General features: G+C 30.3%; 1 protein-coding gene across 1 annotated transcript in view; it reads left to right on the top strand.

Annotated features, from left to right (window-relative positions):
• Nucleotides 1-8,283, top strand: part of LOC129752269 (zwei Ig domain protein zig-8-like) — a 359,099-nt gene extending 350,816 nt beyond the window's left edge. Inside the window, exon 9 of the mRNA XM_055748056.1 lies at nucleotides 1,715-8,283. Coding sequence (XP_055604031.1) covers nucleotides 1,715-1,899 — 185 coding nt within the window. The 3' untranslated portion in view covers nucleotides 1,900-8,283. The remainder of the gene's footprint in view (nucleotides 1-1,714) is intronic.
• The last annotated feature ends 4,671 nt before the right edge of the window (nucleotides 8,284-12,954 follow it).

Raw genomic sequence — 12,954 nt, 5'->3', positions numbered from 1 at the left:
TATTTTAAACATTTGTTAACTAAGTTATCAAATAATAAAAAATAAAACATTCCAAAAACTTCTTCGGACTGCATTACAATAAAATAATGATAAATATTTGTGAAAAACTTTCCGAGTTATCTACTTTTTCGGTACCCATAACTAGATAAACAAAAAACTGCACTAATAAACCAATGTCGTGAATAACTGTGAGGCTGGGGTGACTGAAACTAGAATTTCCAGGTTGAAGTTCGTGCATTTGTTAAATTTATTTTGATGCCATTTTTTTACCCCCGGATCTCTTGTAGAACCTTAACAAACGATACTACGAACAATTATACTTTTTAAGGCGTGTTTTGAGATTACTGAGATCTTCGATTTATATCAATAAGCAAACCATAGAAAGAAAATCACGAAAATTGACGCTCTCTGGAGCCACGACTATGAATGTAAAAGCTTTTATTTCAACATCTTCGGATTCGCATGACATAGTTCATGTTGAATTGCTTATCGCATCCAGTGGCTGATTACGAGTACGCAAATGGAAAAATGGAACATTTTCTAACAGCATCAATTACTCTCTGGAGCCACGATTTTCGCACTTCAACGCTTGAAACCACCTTGATTTGTCGCGTGATTCATCACAGGCCTTATGTGTTGAAAGTTGATTATATAAAAGAACATTTCATGCTCTTGAAATAATTTTGAAGCACTCAGAACGTTCCTAAATTTTTTTAATGTAAATAAATTAATTTAGCAATCAAACAACGGAAGCACCAAAACTTAGCTCAATCGCATAAAAGGAATTCGAAGCGCGTTACATCTTCTCACGATATGTGTAGTATTCTCCGATGTTCGGCATTATAACATACTACTTTTTACCGGCTGACCCAGTCCTTGAAATTCTCCATCTGCAAGATATCGCTGCGTTCTATGTGCCACAAATATTTTGAACTTAAATTTTCGAAGTGAGTAACCATCTGAAGGCGATCGAAGTTAAGCCTTCGTTAGTAAATTCACTTCATTTGAAGTAAATGCAGTAGAATTGCAGTAAATGAAGTGAAAACAGTAAAATTAAGCATTCTGCCATTGGCCGAATATCACAAAAAAGAAATAATATTAGATATAGAAATTACAGTGAAAAGTACTTGATAATATTTCGAAAAATGTTTGATAAATTTAATTGGAAATTTATATCTGGTCAATAAACTAAAACCATTACATTTATACTGGAGATTTTACCAGTAGAAACTCTTTTCGAGTGATAACTGTTTGGCATGGTTTGATAATAACGTTGTAAATCCTTTTATTTTTTCAGTAAAATTTTTCTCCCAAAACATTCTGAGAACGATACACATTCGTATTGTTACCTGTAGCGTTGAGTTATTTTAATAATTTCGGTTATCCATTTTGTGTCAATAAACTTTTTCCGAGAATATGGATGGGTCTGGTGCATAGGAATATTGCTACACTGCAATTTTAAGCATCGTCGTTCAGGGAGTAATTTGCTGGAAGTATATTTTAAGATAGTTTCAAACTATTGCTTCGGGCGAAGCATAAAATCGTTTAATGACACTTTGAAGCTCTAGTTTTAAACTTTTGCGAATTACTTTCTGTTTTGGCTGAGCAGCATCAAAAACTGAACCATTATATTTAATGCTGCTTTCCCATACACTCTCACACACGATTATGGTGCTTATATTTATTCGAGTTTTCTTTTTTTCTCTCAACCCAGGTGAACATCCGGCGGCGATGCAGCACAACTCGGCCCCGGGAAGGACGCGGCCAGGAGCCGGAATTTTATCGCCGTCGCCGACGGCCTCCAGTATTTTATTGTTTTATGTGACACTTCTGGTGCACGCCGTCGTGAGCAGCCGGTTTAAAATATGGCGACACGGTGGCAATCACGATGTAAGATGAAATTGGCCCCGAGGTGGCCCACCGGAAGCCGGAGAAGGAAGCCCTCGGTGGAGGAGATCGGGCCCGGATGGATCAGGCACTTCCGGCGACGCCGAAGCCGGTGACCAACAAATCCGGAGGCAGCGGTTGCCATTTCGGGTCTCCGTGAACCTCCTATAAGGGTTTGAGGGCACAGGGATGAGAATGGCTGCGCTCAACTGTGAATGAATGGATCTATAGTGTGTCAGGAAATGAATTCCGTTTGAAACAGAGAAAAAAGTCAAGCACACACGAAACATAAACTTCCCTTGTACAAATCTGTGAGAATGTTGAAACCAATTTTTTGTTTTCTCGTTTTGGGGGTCCCGACTGTAAGAGGAAATAGTTGCACAAAAAGTAGAAACATGTTTGGGTGAGCTGTAAATCTTCTTAATGTATGTGCGAGGTGAAAGACGAATGTGAGGTTACCCCCGGGATAAAACAGAAAGATACATACACACCCTAGAGGAAATCTGTACCAGAAAAATGTAAAAAAGAAACGAATAAAAAAAAAACGATGAAACAATTTAGATACAAGAAACAATCACTAAACAAGATCGCTAAAAGTCGTGCTAGAGTTGCAGGAAACAACTGCAAAAAGGGAACGGGAACGAACCCAAATCGAGAGGGCACTTGTCAGGATGAATAAGATTCGCGTCAAGTTTTCTCGAGGATTACACTTGTGAAACAGTTTTCCTAGATAGCAGATCCGGGCTTGGGCGGAGTGCTTTTCTGGAGATGATTTTCAATTAAATATTGCTTTAATGGTTTGCAAATATCTGAAACCTTGTATGGAAATCAAAATAGTTTTATCTGACAAGTTGCAAGATTTTTTTTCAATTCAATGGTTAATTATGACGAGTGATAAAAAAATGAAGTTTTCGAGAGTTGCAAACACATTTTTTTTTAACAATTCCGGAAAATACCCTTGAGAATTTATTATTACAGTAGTTTCTCGATTTTATCACTATTCGATTTTATCAATACTCGCCAAATTCACGCTCGATTTTATCACGGTTATAGTTTCGATTTTATCACGCTTTTTAAGAAATCATTCAGAAATCATTTCCAGGTCTTTAATTTTCATTCAAAAGCATAGAGCGTCTTTGTTTATGATATTTTTTATGGTTTATGTTATAGTATATAGGTATCCAATAATATGAAAATGCCATTGAACTGCTTATTTTATCTGTATAGTGTTTAAAATCGTCATTTGGATTCTAAAAACGCTTGTAATAATCGACACAAGTATTTTAACGTCCCGCTGATGCTAGGGTTCTTAGTCGCTTTAAAAAATTTAACCTTTTTTGGTTATGCAAATCCTATAAAGATGTCGGTGAATTTAAGCGTTTTTGAAAAGAGATAAGTGTCTCTGATTTCTTTGTCGAACTTGTTTATTTTAAAGGGTGGCATGCGTCATCCTTATTGGATAGTCTTTAGTATTGTCTGAATGGATAATTTTGGAAGACCAAAATGAAATTCTGCTAGCTTTGTCTGAAAATATGACTAAGATTTCTGTTTTTCTACATATAAAGACAAAAGATTATATGCCCGTAAACCAAATTTTGAGAAACACACTGTAAAAGTAAAAGTTGAGCAAATTTTAAAATATTTTTCGAATAAATATACTTTTAAGTTCATCAAAGGTGTTAAGATTAAAATATTGAAATTTGAAATAAGCAGAAAAAAATTTTTTTATGCTAATTTCTTTGAACTTTTTTTTAAAATCGAAATAAGAGATAACGACTGTTAAATTTCCATCAAAACTAAATAATTCACTTTAATTAGATGTAGACTATCAAATGGATATACAACAAGGTTTTATTTCAAGAAAGAACCTTAAAATTTGCTTTAGAGAAAAGTAATTGGAACTGAAAACGATCCTTTTGTTTAGTAGTCTTTGATAATTACGCCTTATGATCAAAATTTATTGATACAAAACGTTTACACTACTGAAAACATTATAAATTATTGATTAAAGACAGTAAAAATACTTTTTTCTACTTCAATTTTTAGTTTCGCCAAATTCACGGTTTCGCCATATTCACGGTAAAAATTTTTTTGACCGTGATAAAATCGAAAAACTACTGTAATACTAACATGTAATGAATGTATTTTTTTTTTCAACAAAACCATCACAGCGTAATAAAGTGGCTGTTTTGATACAGTTTTGAAAACAGAATCTGCAAAAAAAATTTAAAAAGTAGAAAATTCATACCAATCAACGATAAATGAATTTATTCGGAGTACCATTTGGCAATATTTACTCAAAGTTGATTAATTTTTACGCCTTGGACTAAAATGGCCACACATTTTAAAAATTCAAGTACAAAATTGAATGTAGGTAGTAACATTTTTGAAAATTTTCATGATTGAAGATATTTTTCAAGGACCTAATGTTATAAAAAAAAAACAATCATTTAATATTGCTCCAACAAAATATGATGGCACATCAAATTTTAAAAATTTTAACACTTTTTATCAACAAATTCATGTCCCAAATTAAAATTGGGAAGCATGACATGATAAGGTATATTTCATGAAGTTGAACCAGGTATTTGATTGCTGAAGAAAATATTCAGTCAGAATTTATTGATTTTTTCGGCCATCAAACATGATTCTTATCCATAAACTTGATCCAGATTTCAGTAATCAATAATTTTTGTTTGTTTAAATTATGAATGGCCTAAGAGATACTCAGCAACTTTGACTAGAAGTAAACTGTCAATATCCATCAATAATTTCATAAAAAAATTTAAGCTTCGCATTCCTATTGACTGGAAACTTCCGTGGCTCCAAAGAGATAAAAAGCTTACAAAAACCGAAAAGGTATTTGAACACTCTTGTTTTGAATGAGTTCTACAATTTTTGTTTTATTTGATATGCTAAATGTGAAAAATTCAAAATTTTGAAATTTTGAAAAAGTATTAATGGGTAAAGAAAAATTTATTCTTCATTTTTCTTCATCCATAAATTTAAAAATAGATTTCTGTCTGTCTGTCTGTTCCCTATGGACAAAGTAACTACATAACTAATGTACTCCATGCTTGACAAGTGGGTGCTTTTGATGCCTGCGAAGGTTCCTATCATGGTTTGAGACCCTCCCTCTCACTGGAAAGGTCTCTCAAAGAAAAGACATATGTTTGCATTGCTCGAGATCTAATCAAACAAATTAAACCAAAATTGGCATGGGAGGGTTTTTGGGTACGATAAACTTTTCTAAAAATAGTTGGTGGGGAGGTAACAAGGAGGGGGTGGCTTCAAAACATGGTTTTTAGCATAAATCGAGTGTTTTTCAAGCAATAGAAGTAATATTGTAAATCAGAAGTTGTTTGAGTACGAATAGTTTGAGACCCTACCTTTCATCTTGAACATTTATGAGACAAATTGAGAAAAATGTGATATAATTGCTGAGCCCTTTCAGCGTTGAAAGAAGAAATGTAACAGAAAAATAAACATTTTTTTCATTATTAACGATAAACTCATTCAGATATTAAGTTTAAAAAATAAGCTAAAATCATCTTTGTAGTGCAACTCGAAACTTCAGTTACAACTCTCAATTTAAAGCGGTTGCTTCCAAATTATGTTTAAATTTGATTTATTAAGATGCCTATAAAAATTAAATTGCTTCACCAAATTTAATTTATTTTTAGAAGGTGTAGCAATGCACACCAGGCCTCAAGTCTATATAATAGAAATGAATGTCTGTCTGTGTATCTGTTCACAATAGACTCGAAAACCTCTTTACCAATTTATGTAAAATTTTGTATATAAGAGTTTATTAGGCTGTAGGTGGTTTCTGTAATACTTTCCAACCCACTAAAAGAGATGAGACTACCGTACAAAATCAATATGAAATATGGCATTAGCTATACCATTTTTAAGCAATGCCCATCAAATTTTCTACTAATTAAAATTTCTTTATCTTGTAATAATTTAGTAATTTAAGGACCAACTTTGAAATGTTCAGAGAATTAACTGGATTGCAACCCTGCAGCCATTATTGATTTTTTGAAAGGGAAAAGGGGGTAATCTGTAAAATCCTAATAAAATGTTATAGTAATCGATCGAATTTTAAATTGTTTTTATAATACTATGTACACATTCAAATTTAAAGTAATAAGCAGATTGAAAATATTATAAGACTTTTACGTTTCTGTACAGGGAAGTGTAAAATAATCAAAAATATGACAAAATTCGGATAATTATCGAGAGATGTTCATAAAAAAATCTACGCATATAAAACTTTTGTCATGATTAGATGTTTGATTGAAATGGCCAACATGTTTTGTAAAATTAAATTACTTTCTAATTTTTGAAAGTCCCTTCTCTTTTTCCAAAAGTCAGATTTTGAAGTAAATAAAAGTTACAGATAATAGAAGATCCACTGCATTGAAAAATATTTTGTCCTCATTCACAAAGGGTTGGTGAATGTTATGACAATTTTTATGAAAAAGACCCTTCCGTTTTTGAAAAAAAAGAAACTTCTCACACGAATTCCACATGAAATATGGCACTAGTCGAATCACTTCAAAGTGAATTTCTTTAAATTTTGATTAAAAACAAGTTTTTACATGATGAAAAAAAGTTTTTATCCCAAACCATTCCCTTATAAAAAAATCTCTGTATTAATTCGTCGAATAAATTGTATGGTATTCGATTGAAATTGCTCACAAATAACATAAAATGTAAGCGGTTTTTAAAATTTATTTTCAAAAGTTAAAACACTGCATCATTTTCACTTTTTTTTTGAATTTTTAAGGCGGCTCAAAATCTCTAGTGTTCTTAAAAATGAATTCAAAGTAAAGCAATTTGAAAAAAAAAACCAGCTGGTACCTTGAAGTTTGAAATAACCAATTTTTTATCGATACTGAGAATCCCTTAGATCTTAGATTAAAGAATAACAGGCCAAAAATAGATTACACACAACGAAAATGATAAATTTACATATGTTTTCTAAGAAACAACGATCATTTAAAAATTCAGAAACTAACTAAATTACAATTTTATTTGTATACTGAAAATTTCAACAAATTCAACTAATTTTGACTTTCTGCAAGGGACTTATTTTTTAATGAAGAAAATAACTAGTCAAGTAATAAATTATGAAACTTTTTCGACATAAATATACAAAAATGCAAACTGAAAATAAGCTTTCATTCCACAAAGTTATCTTAGGTAATCTTTTTGTGAAGTTTGAACAATTTTTGGATGTTGCTGCAAAGCACAGTGGGTCAGCTTGTTTATGATGAAAGAGATTGAACCGAACTATTCTTTTTTCATATTAAAAAAAAAGAATCTTTTCACTCTCTGGTGCCACTTTTGAGATCATAAGAATTTTAATGAACCAAGTATGCTTTTCATTGACACATTATTTAAAATTATAGGAATCGAAATTTAAAAACTAAAAATTTCATTAAAAAGTATAATTTTTTTTGAGTGCCTATAAGGATCAAATAAAAAACATTTCGTTTCTAAAAATATTCGAATGTCATGAAAAAACTCTCGAACTAATTTTTTTTCATAGCTTAAAAAAAGGTTTCACAAAATACTTTTAGTTATTTCCAATTATGAAATATGAAGAAACCTTTCATATTGCTGTAACTTAAGTTGTCAAGTCGATTATTTAAAAAAAAAAAAATCCTAAAATTGAGATATTATATGAATTGAAATTGGAAAAAAAAATTTTTCAATTGAATCAAAGCAATCGAAAAATTCCTTTTAATTCAACCACGGTAACGTGGTTAAAATTAAATGGAATCTTTCGATTGCTTTGATACAGTTTAATCATTCAACCAAGTAGGCTCACAACACAACAGGATGATCTTTTCAATTTAAAAAAAATCAAATCAGTTCTTGAAACTTGAGATCATGTAAAACTCTACTGACAATTCTAGAAACAAAAACCAAATTAAAGAACCAGTAATATTTTTCTAATTTACAAAATATATTCAAGTTATATAATCAATATATTATTTCTTCCATATTTAAAAAAGAAAATTAAATCCAATCACTCTCTAGAGTAAACCTTCATATCATTAGAAATTCCTTGAATTAAATGTAATTTCTATCTGTAGCAAGATTTAAAAATAATGGAAACGAGTTCAAAGATTAAATAAAAAAATTTCATTAAAAAAACTTAAAATTCTTCGAGTGCGTCCAAGCATTAAATTTAAAATCTTTTTTAAAAGGTTTTCAACTGTCTTGAGAAAAGTTTCAAATGATTGTTTTTTAAGTTGATTGCTGGGTTAAAAAAAAACCTTATAATAACTTCTATTGATAAAAAATGAAGAAACTTGAAATCAAAGAAACTTTTCATTTTGCTTTAATCATTTGAAAGAAATAGTCGAGTTGATTATTTTAACAAAGCCCGAAATTATGATATAAAATAAATTTAAGTTAAATAAGAAATCTTTCGAATTTACAAAATAAATACAATCAGTTCTAAAAAATTTAATCATGTTGAATTCTACATACAATTCTAGAAACAAATACATAGTTAAAGAACCCAAATCATTTTTCTTATTTAAAAAATCAATTGAAGTTTTTAAATTGTGTACTGTTTCTTCCATATTTAAAAAAGAAAATTGAATCTGAATTGAATAATTTCTGATTGTAGCAAGATTAAAAAATATTGGAAACGAGTTCAAAGATTAAAATTAAAAATGTTATTCAACAAGGAATATTTTTTCGAGTCCCTCGAAGGATTAAAGTTAAAACATTTTTTTTTTAAAATATTTTGAATGCCCTGAGAAAAGTCTCAAATAATTTTTTTTTGTTTAGTAAAATTTAACAAATAATCCTTCAATTATTTTCAATGAAAAAATAAGAAGACACTTTTCATTAAGCTGAAACCACTCATTTAGAAGAAGTTGCCGAGTTGATTATTTCTACTAATCCCCTGATTGAGATATTATATGAATTGAAGTTATATGAAAATTGTTTTCTTTTAACAAAAAATTCTTTTAGTGCTTGAACAATTTTATCATGTAAAATTCTACTTACGATTAAAGAAACAAATACTTAGTAAAGAACAAAACACATTTGACCAATTTTTAAAATCAGTTATTTAATTGTATATTATTTCTTTCATATTAAGAAGGAAAAAAAATGAATCCAATCACTCTCTGGAGCCACTATAAAGATCATAAAATTTCCTCGAATTAAGTTGGGTTTCTGTTTGTAACAAGATGTTAAAAAATTGGAAACGAATTCAAAGATTAAAATTAAAAATTTCCTTGAAAAAATAAAATTTCTCCGAGTGCTTCTAAGGATGAAATTTGAATCCTTTTCGTTAATGATTTCAAATGTCCTGAGAAAAGTCTCAAATGATTTTAATTGAAAGTTAAATAAAGGTCAGCAAAAAACCTTTTTATTATCTTCAATGATAGAATATGGAGATACTTTTAGTTGGCTGTATTCATTTGAAAGAAGTTGTCAACAAATCCCAAAATGAGAAGAAATATAAATTATAGTGAAAGAAGAAATCTTCTCAATTAACAAAAAAAATTTAAACAGTGCTTGAAAAATGTTACCAAATTAAATTCTACCAACATCTTAAGAAAGAAATACCTAGTTAAAGAACCGAAAACATTTTACCAATATTGAAAATCAAATCAAGTGATTAGATTGTTTACTTTTTCTTCCATATTAAAAAAGAAAATTGAATCCAATCACTCTATGGAGCCACTTTTAAGGTCATAAGCATTTCCTTGAAATGAGTCTGGTTTCTGTTTATAGCAAAATAAAAAAATATTGGAATCGAGTCCAATGATTAAAATGAAAAACTTCATAGAAAAAGTAAAATTTCTTTAAGTGCTTCCAATGATTCAATTTAAAACTCTTTTGTATTTGTTTTCAAGTATCTCGAGAAAAGTCCCAAATAATTATAAGAGATAAGGGATAACATAAATCCTTTTTATTATTTTCAAGGATAAAAAAACAGAGATATTTTTCATTTTGCCGTAACCACTTGAAGGAAGTTGTCAAGTTGATTATTTCAACACATTCCAGAATTTAGATTTAAAATAAATTGAAGTTAAAAAATAATTCTTTTCAATTTAAAAAACAATAATCAGTGCTTAAAAAATGTAATCATGTACGATTCTACAAACAATTATAGAAACAAATACTTCGTGAATGAACCAAAAACATTTCACCAATTTTTAGAATCAATTCAAGATATTCGATTGTTTACTCTTTTTTCCATATTTAAAAAAAATGAATCCAATGACTCTCTGGAGCCACTTTAAAAATATTCGAAAGAATTTCAAAGAATAAAATTAAAAATTTCATTAAATAAGAAAATTTTTCCGAGGGCCTGCAAGGATTTAATTTGAAATCTTTTTCTAAATGTTTGAAAGGTCTTGAGAAAAGTCTGATTTCTTTAAAAGTTTAATAAAGTTCTACAAGAGTCTATTTTCATTGATAAAATATGAAGTTGCTTTTCATCATCCTGGAACCATTTAAAAGAAGTTGTCAAGTTGATTGTTCTATCAAATCCCAAAATTGAGTTTTAATATGAATTGAAGTTGCATAAGAATTCTTACAAATTTACAATAAAAAATTCAATCAGTGCTTGAAAAATGTGATCTTGTTGAATTCTTCATACAATTATGGAAACAAATCCCTAGTTGATGAAGAATCGTTTTATTAAAAAATAACAAAACACGACTAAATTCATACAGTTGTGTTTTAACAAAGTTAATCTTGTTCCGTTGTCAATTATAATAAATCTTTATTCTTGAAATGTTAAGTTTATGTTGTCAAAAAAATGATTTGACAAAGAGAATCATTTTATTGGTCAAAAGCTGATGAACATTTTTTTTAAATTCAGTTATGTTTTCCATTTCCAGGCCAGATACAGCTTAAATTTTTAAGTATTTATTTGCTAAAATTTGTTTTGTTCGCTCATTTTCAAACAAGTTATTTTTAAATATTCTGATGCAGTTCATTGATTTTATTTATTTTATTCGAGAAATGATTAAAATGCCTTCTTAGATTCTTTTAAAAGTCGTCACCTTATTCACAAACCCTCCTGTTTTTGACAAGTTCTCATTTTACGTTGTTCAGTAAGAGCTGGTGTCTGGATAAAGTGGTAAAAGTTTTGACATTTTGAAAATTTTACCATGCAAAAATGTTTTCAAGATCTTTGGGCGTTGTATTTTTTTACAGCACTGTTTCTATTTCAGCCGTATATGATACAAATATAGCTATTTATTTTTGCATCACAGCATGTGAAACTACAACACGTGTTGTTAAAAAACTTGAAGGCCACAGATCTTGAAAATGTTTTTGCATGGCAAAATTTTCAAAATGTGTTTAAAGTGGCAAAATTTCTACCACTTTTTTCCAAGACCAGTGAACTTGCTTTTAGATGAACAACAGTTGATTTTTTTTTCAGTTTGTTTAGTGATTTCAAAATGATCGATAGAGTCTTGCACAGAATAACAGAATTGAGTTCATTTAAAAGTGGGGCCCCATAAATATACCAATATACTGTAGCCTAATTTGTTTGTCTTGGAATATTTTTGCAATTTTTTTTTATTTAAAAAACTATTCGAAGGAATTCTTCTCTTATCTTTTTTTTTTCTTTTCGATTGGTTTTTAAAAACAAAACAAAAGAAATAGCTTTAACATGATTGAACATTGAACATGATGAATCATCTCCCAGAAAAGCACCGTCTCGTCAAGCCAAAAAAAAAAAAACTAAACAAGGTAGCAAATTTGTAGTCAAAAACTGTTGAGAAAACGGAATCTCGAATGTAGTAAGAACCTGATGCAAGAACACGACAAGAGGTGCCTCTAACTAATGGGCAAACACATTCTGACCGAACCCCTAAAATTTTCCGAAACCCCTAGAGGCAGAGCTAGAAACGGGGGAGGGAGGGGTTTTTCAAAACAGGAAAATAAGACAATGTTAAAATTGCACTGTGTCGTCACCGGATCTGGCACCTAGACGGCCAAACAATACAGGAGCAGCCAGCCCTTTTCTTTGGTATTTTGTTTTTGTTTTTCTTTTGCTATGTTTACTGTTGTAACAAAAGATAGGATCTCGAGAGGAAATTCATACATATAAAACTAGAAAGACATAAACATTCATAAAAGACACATACACCCATGGATGGACACTTACAAACAAACGAACACACACAAACTCACTTAAACGAGCGAGAAATTTTCCACAGCCCAAAGGTTTTCGGTTTGAAGAGGTGTGGTTTCGTTGCAGAAATGTTACAAGATGCCCCCAACTGAGACTCCAACAACGGAAAAAGAGGGGTGATGCAGCTCGAAAAAACAACACCCACACCTAAGAAGGAAAAGCAGAAAAAGGGACAACTTCTCCTAGCAACGAGAAGCCATTTCCGCGTTTAATTTGTACATGAGAAAGTTTAATAGCGTTTAAAATATCACTACACACTGGAGAAGGACGACGGTTTGTTGGAAGAGAGAATTTATGGAAGAAGGATGTGGAAATTGTTGGTTAAGGATGTTGCAGGTTATTGAAGTAGGAAGTTTGAGTGATTGAAACATCCCTCAACAAATGGAAAGGAATGGACAGGTAAGGTCGGTCGGGTTTTTCTTATTTCCAAATTTTTGTTCAGTTTTGAAAATATAAGTTGTGTCTGAGACAAAACAGTATTGGTTCATGGAATCCTTTCCTTACTTTTTTATTTAAGGTTTGAAATACTCACAATCACATAAAATTTTACATGAAATAAAATTCAGCCAATTTTGAGATAATTTTTAATTACTTCTTTATTTAATTAAGGGTTAAAGGAGGATCTTAAACAAAATCAGACAAAAAAAAATGGAAACAAACTTTTTCCCCAAGTATATAATGAATTATTTTGACAACAACAATTCCGTGATTTTGTTCAAAGTTAAAAAAAATGTTGTCTGGGATTGACAGCACATTCACTATGGTCATTTATGAGCATTGAGCTTTGACAAATTACGGCGCCGGCCATGCCCTAGTGGTCAAATCATAGATTTTAAAGGAGTTGAAGCGATGAAGAATAATGTTGTGCTTTACGA

This window comes from Uranotaenia lowii, chromosome 3 (assembly GCF_029784155.1).
Source record: "Uranotaenia lowii strain MFRU-FL chromosome 3, ASM2978415v1, whole genome shotgun sequence".
In the NCBI taxonomy this organism is placed as follows: domain Eukaryota; kingdom Metazoa; phylum Arthropoda; class Insecta; order Diptera; family Culicidae; genus Uranotaenia; species Uranotaenia lowii.
The sequence above is the reverse complement of the archived record's forward strand: the minus strand, read 5'-3'. Positions and strand labels throughout refer to the sequence as shown.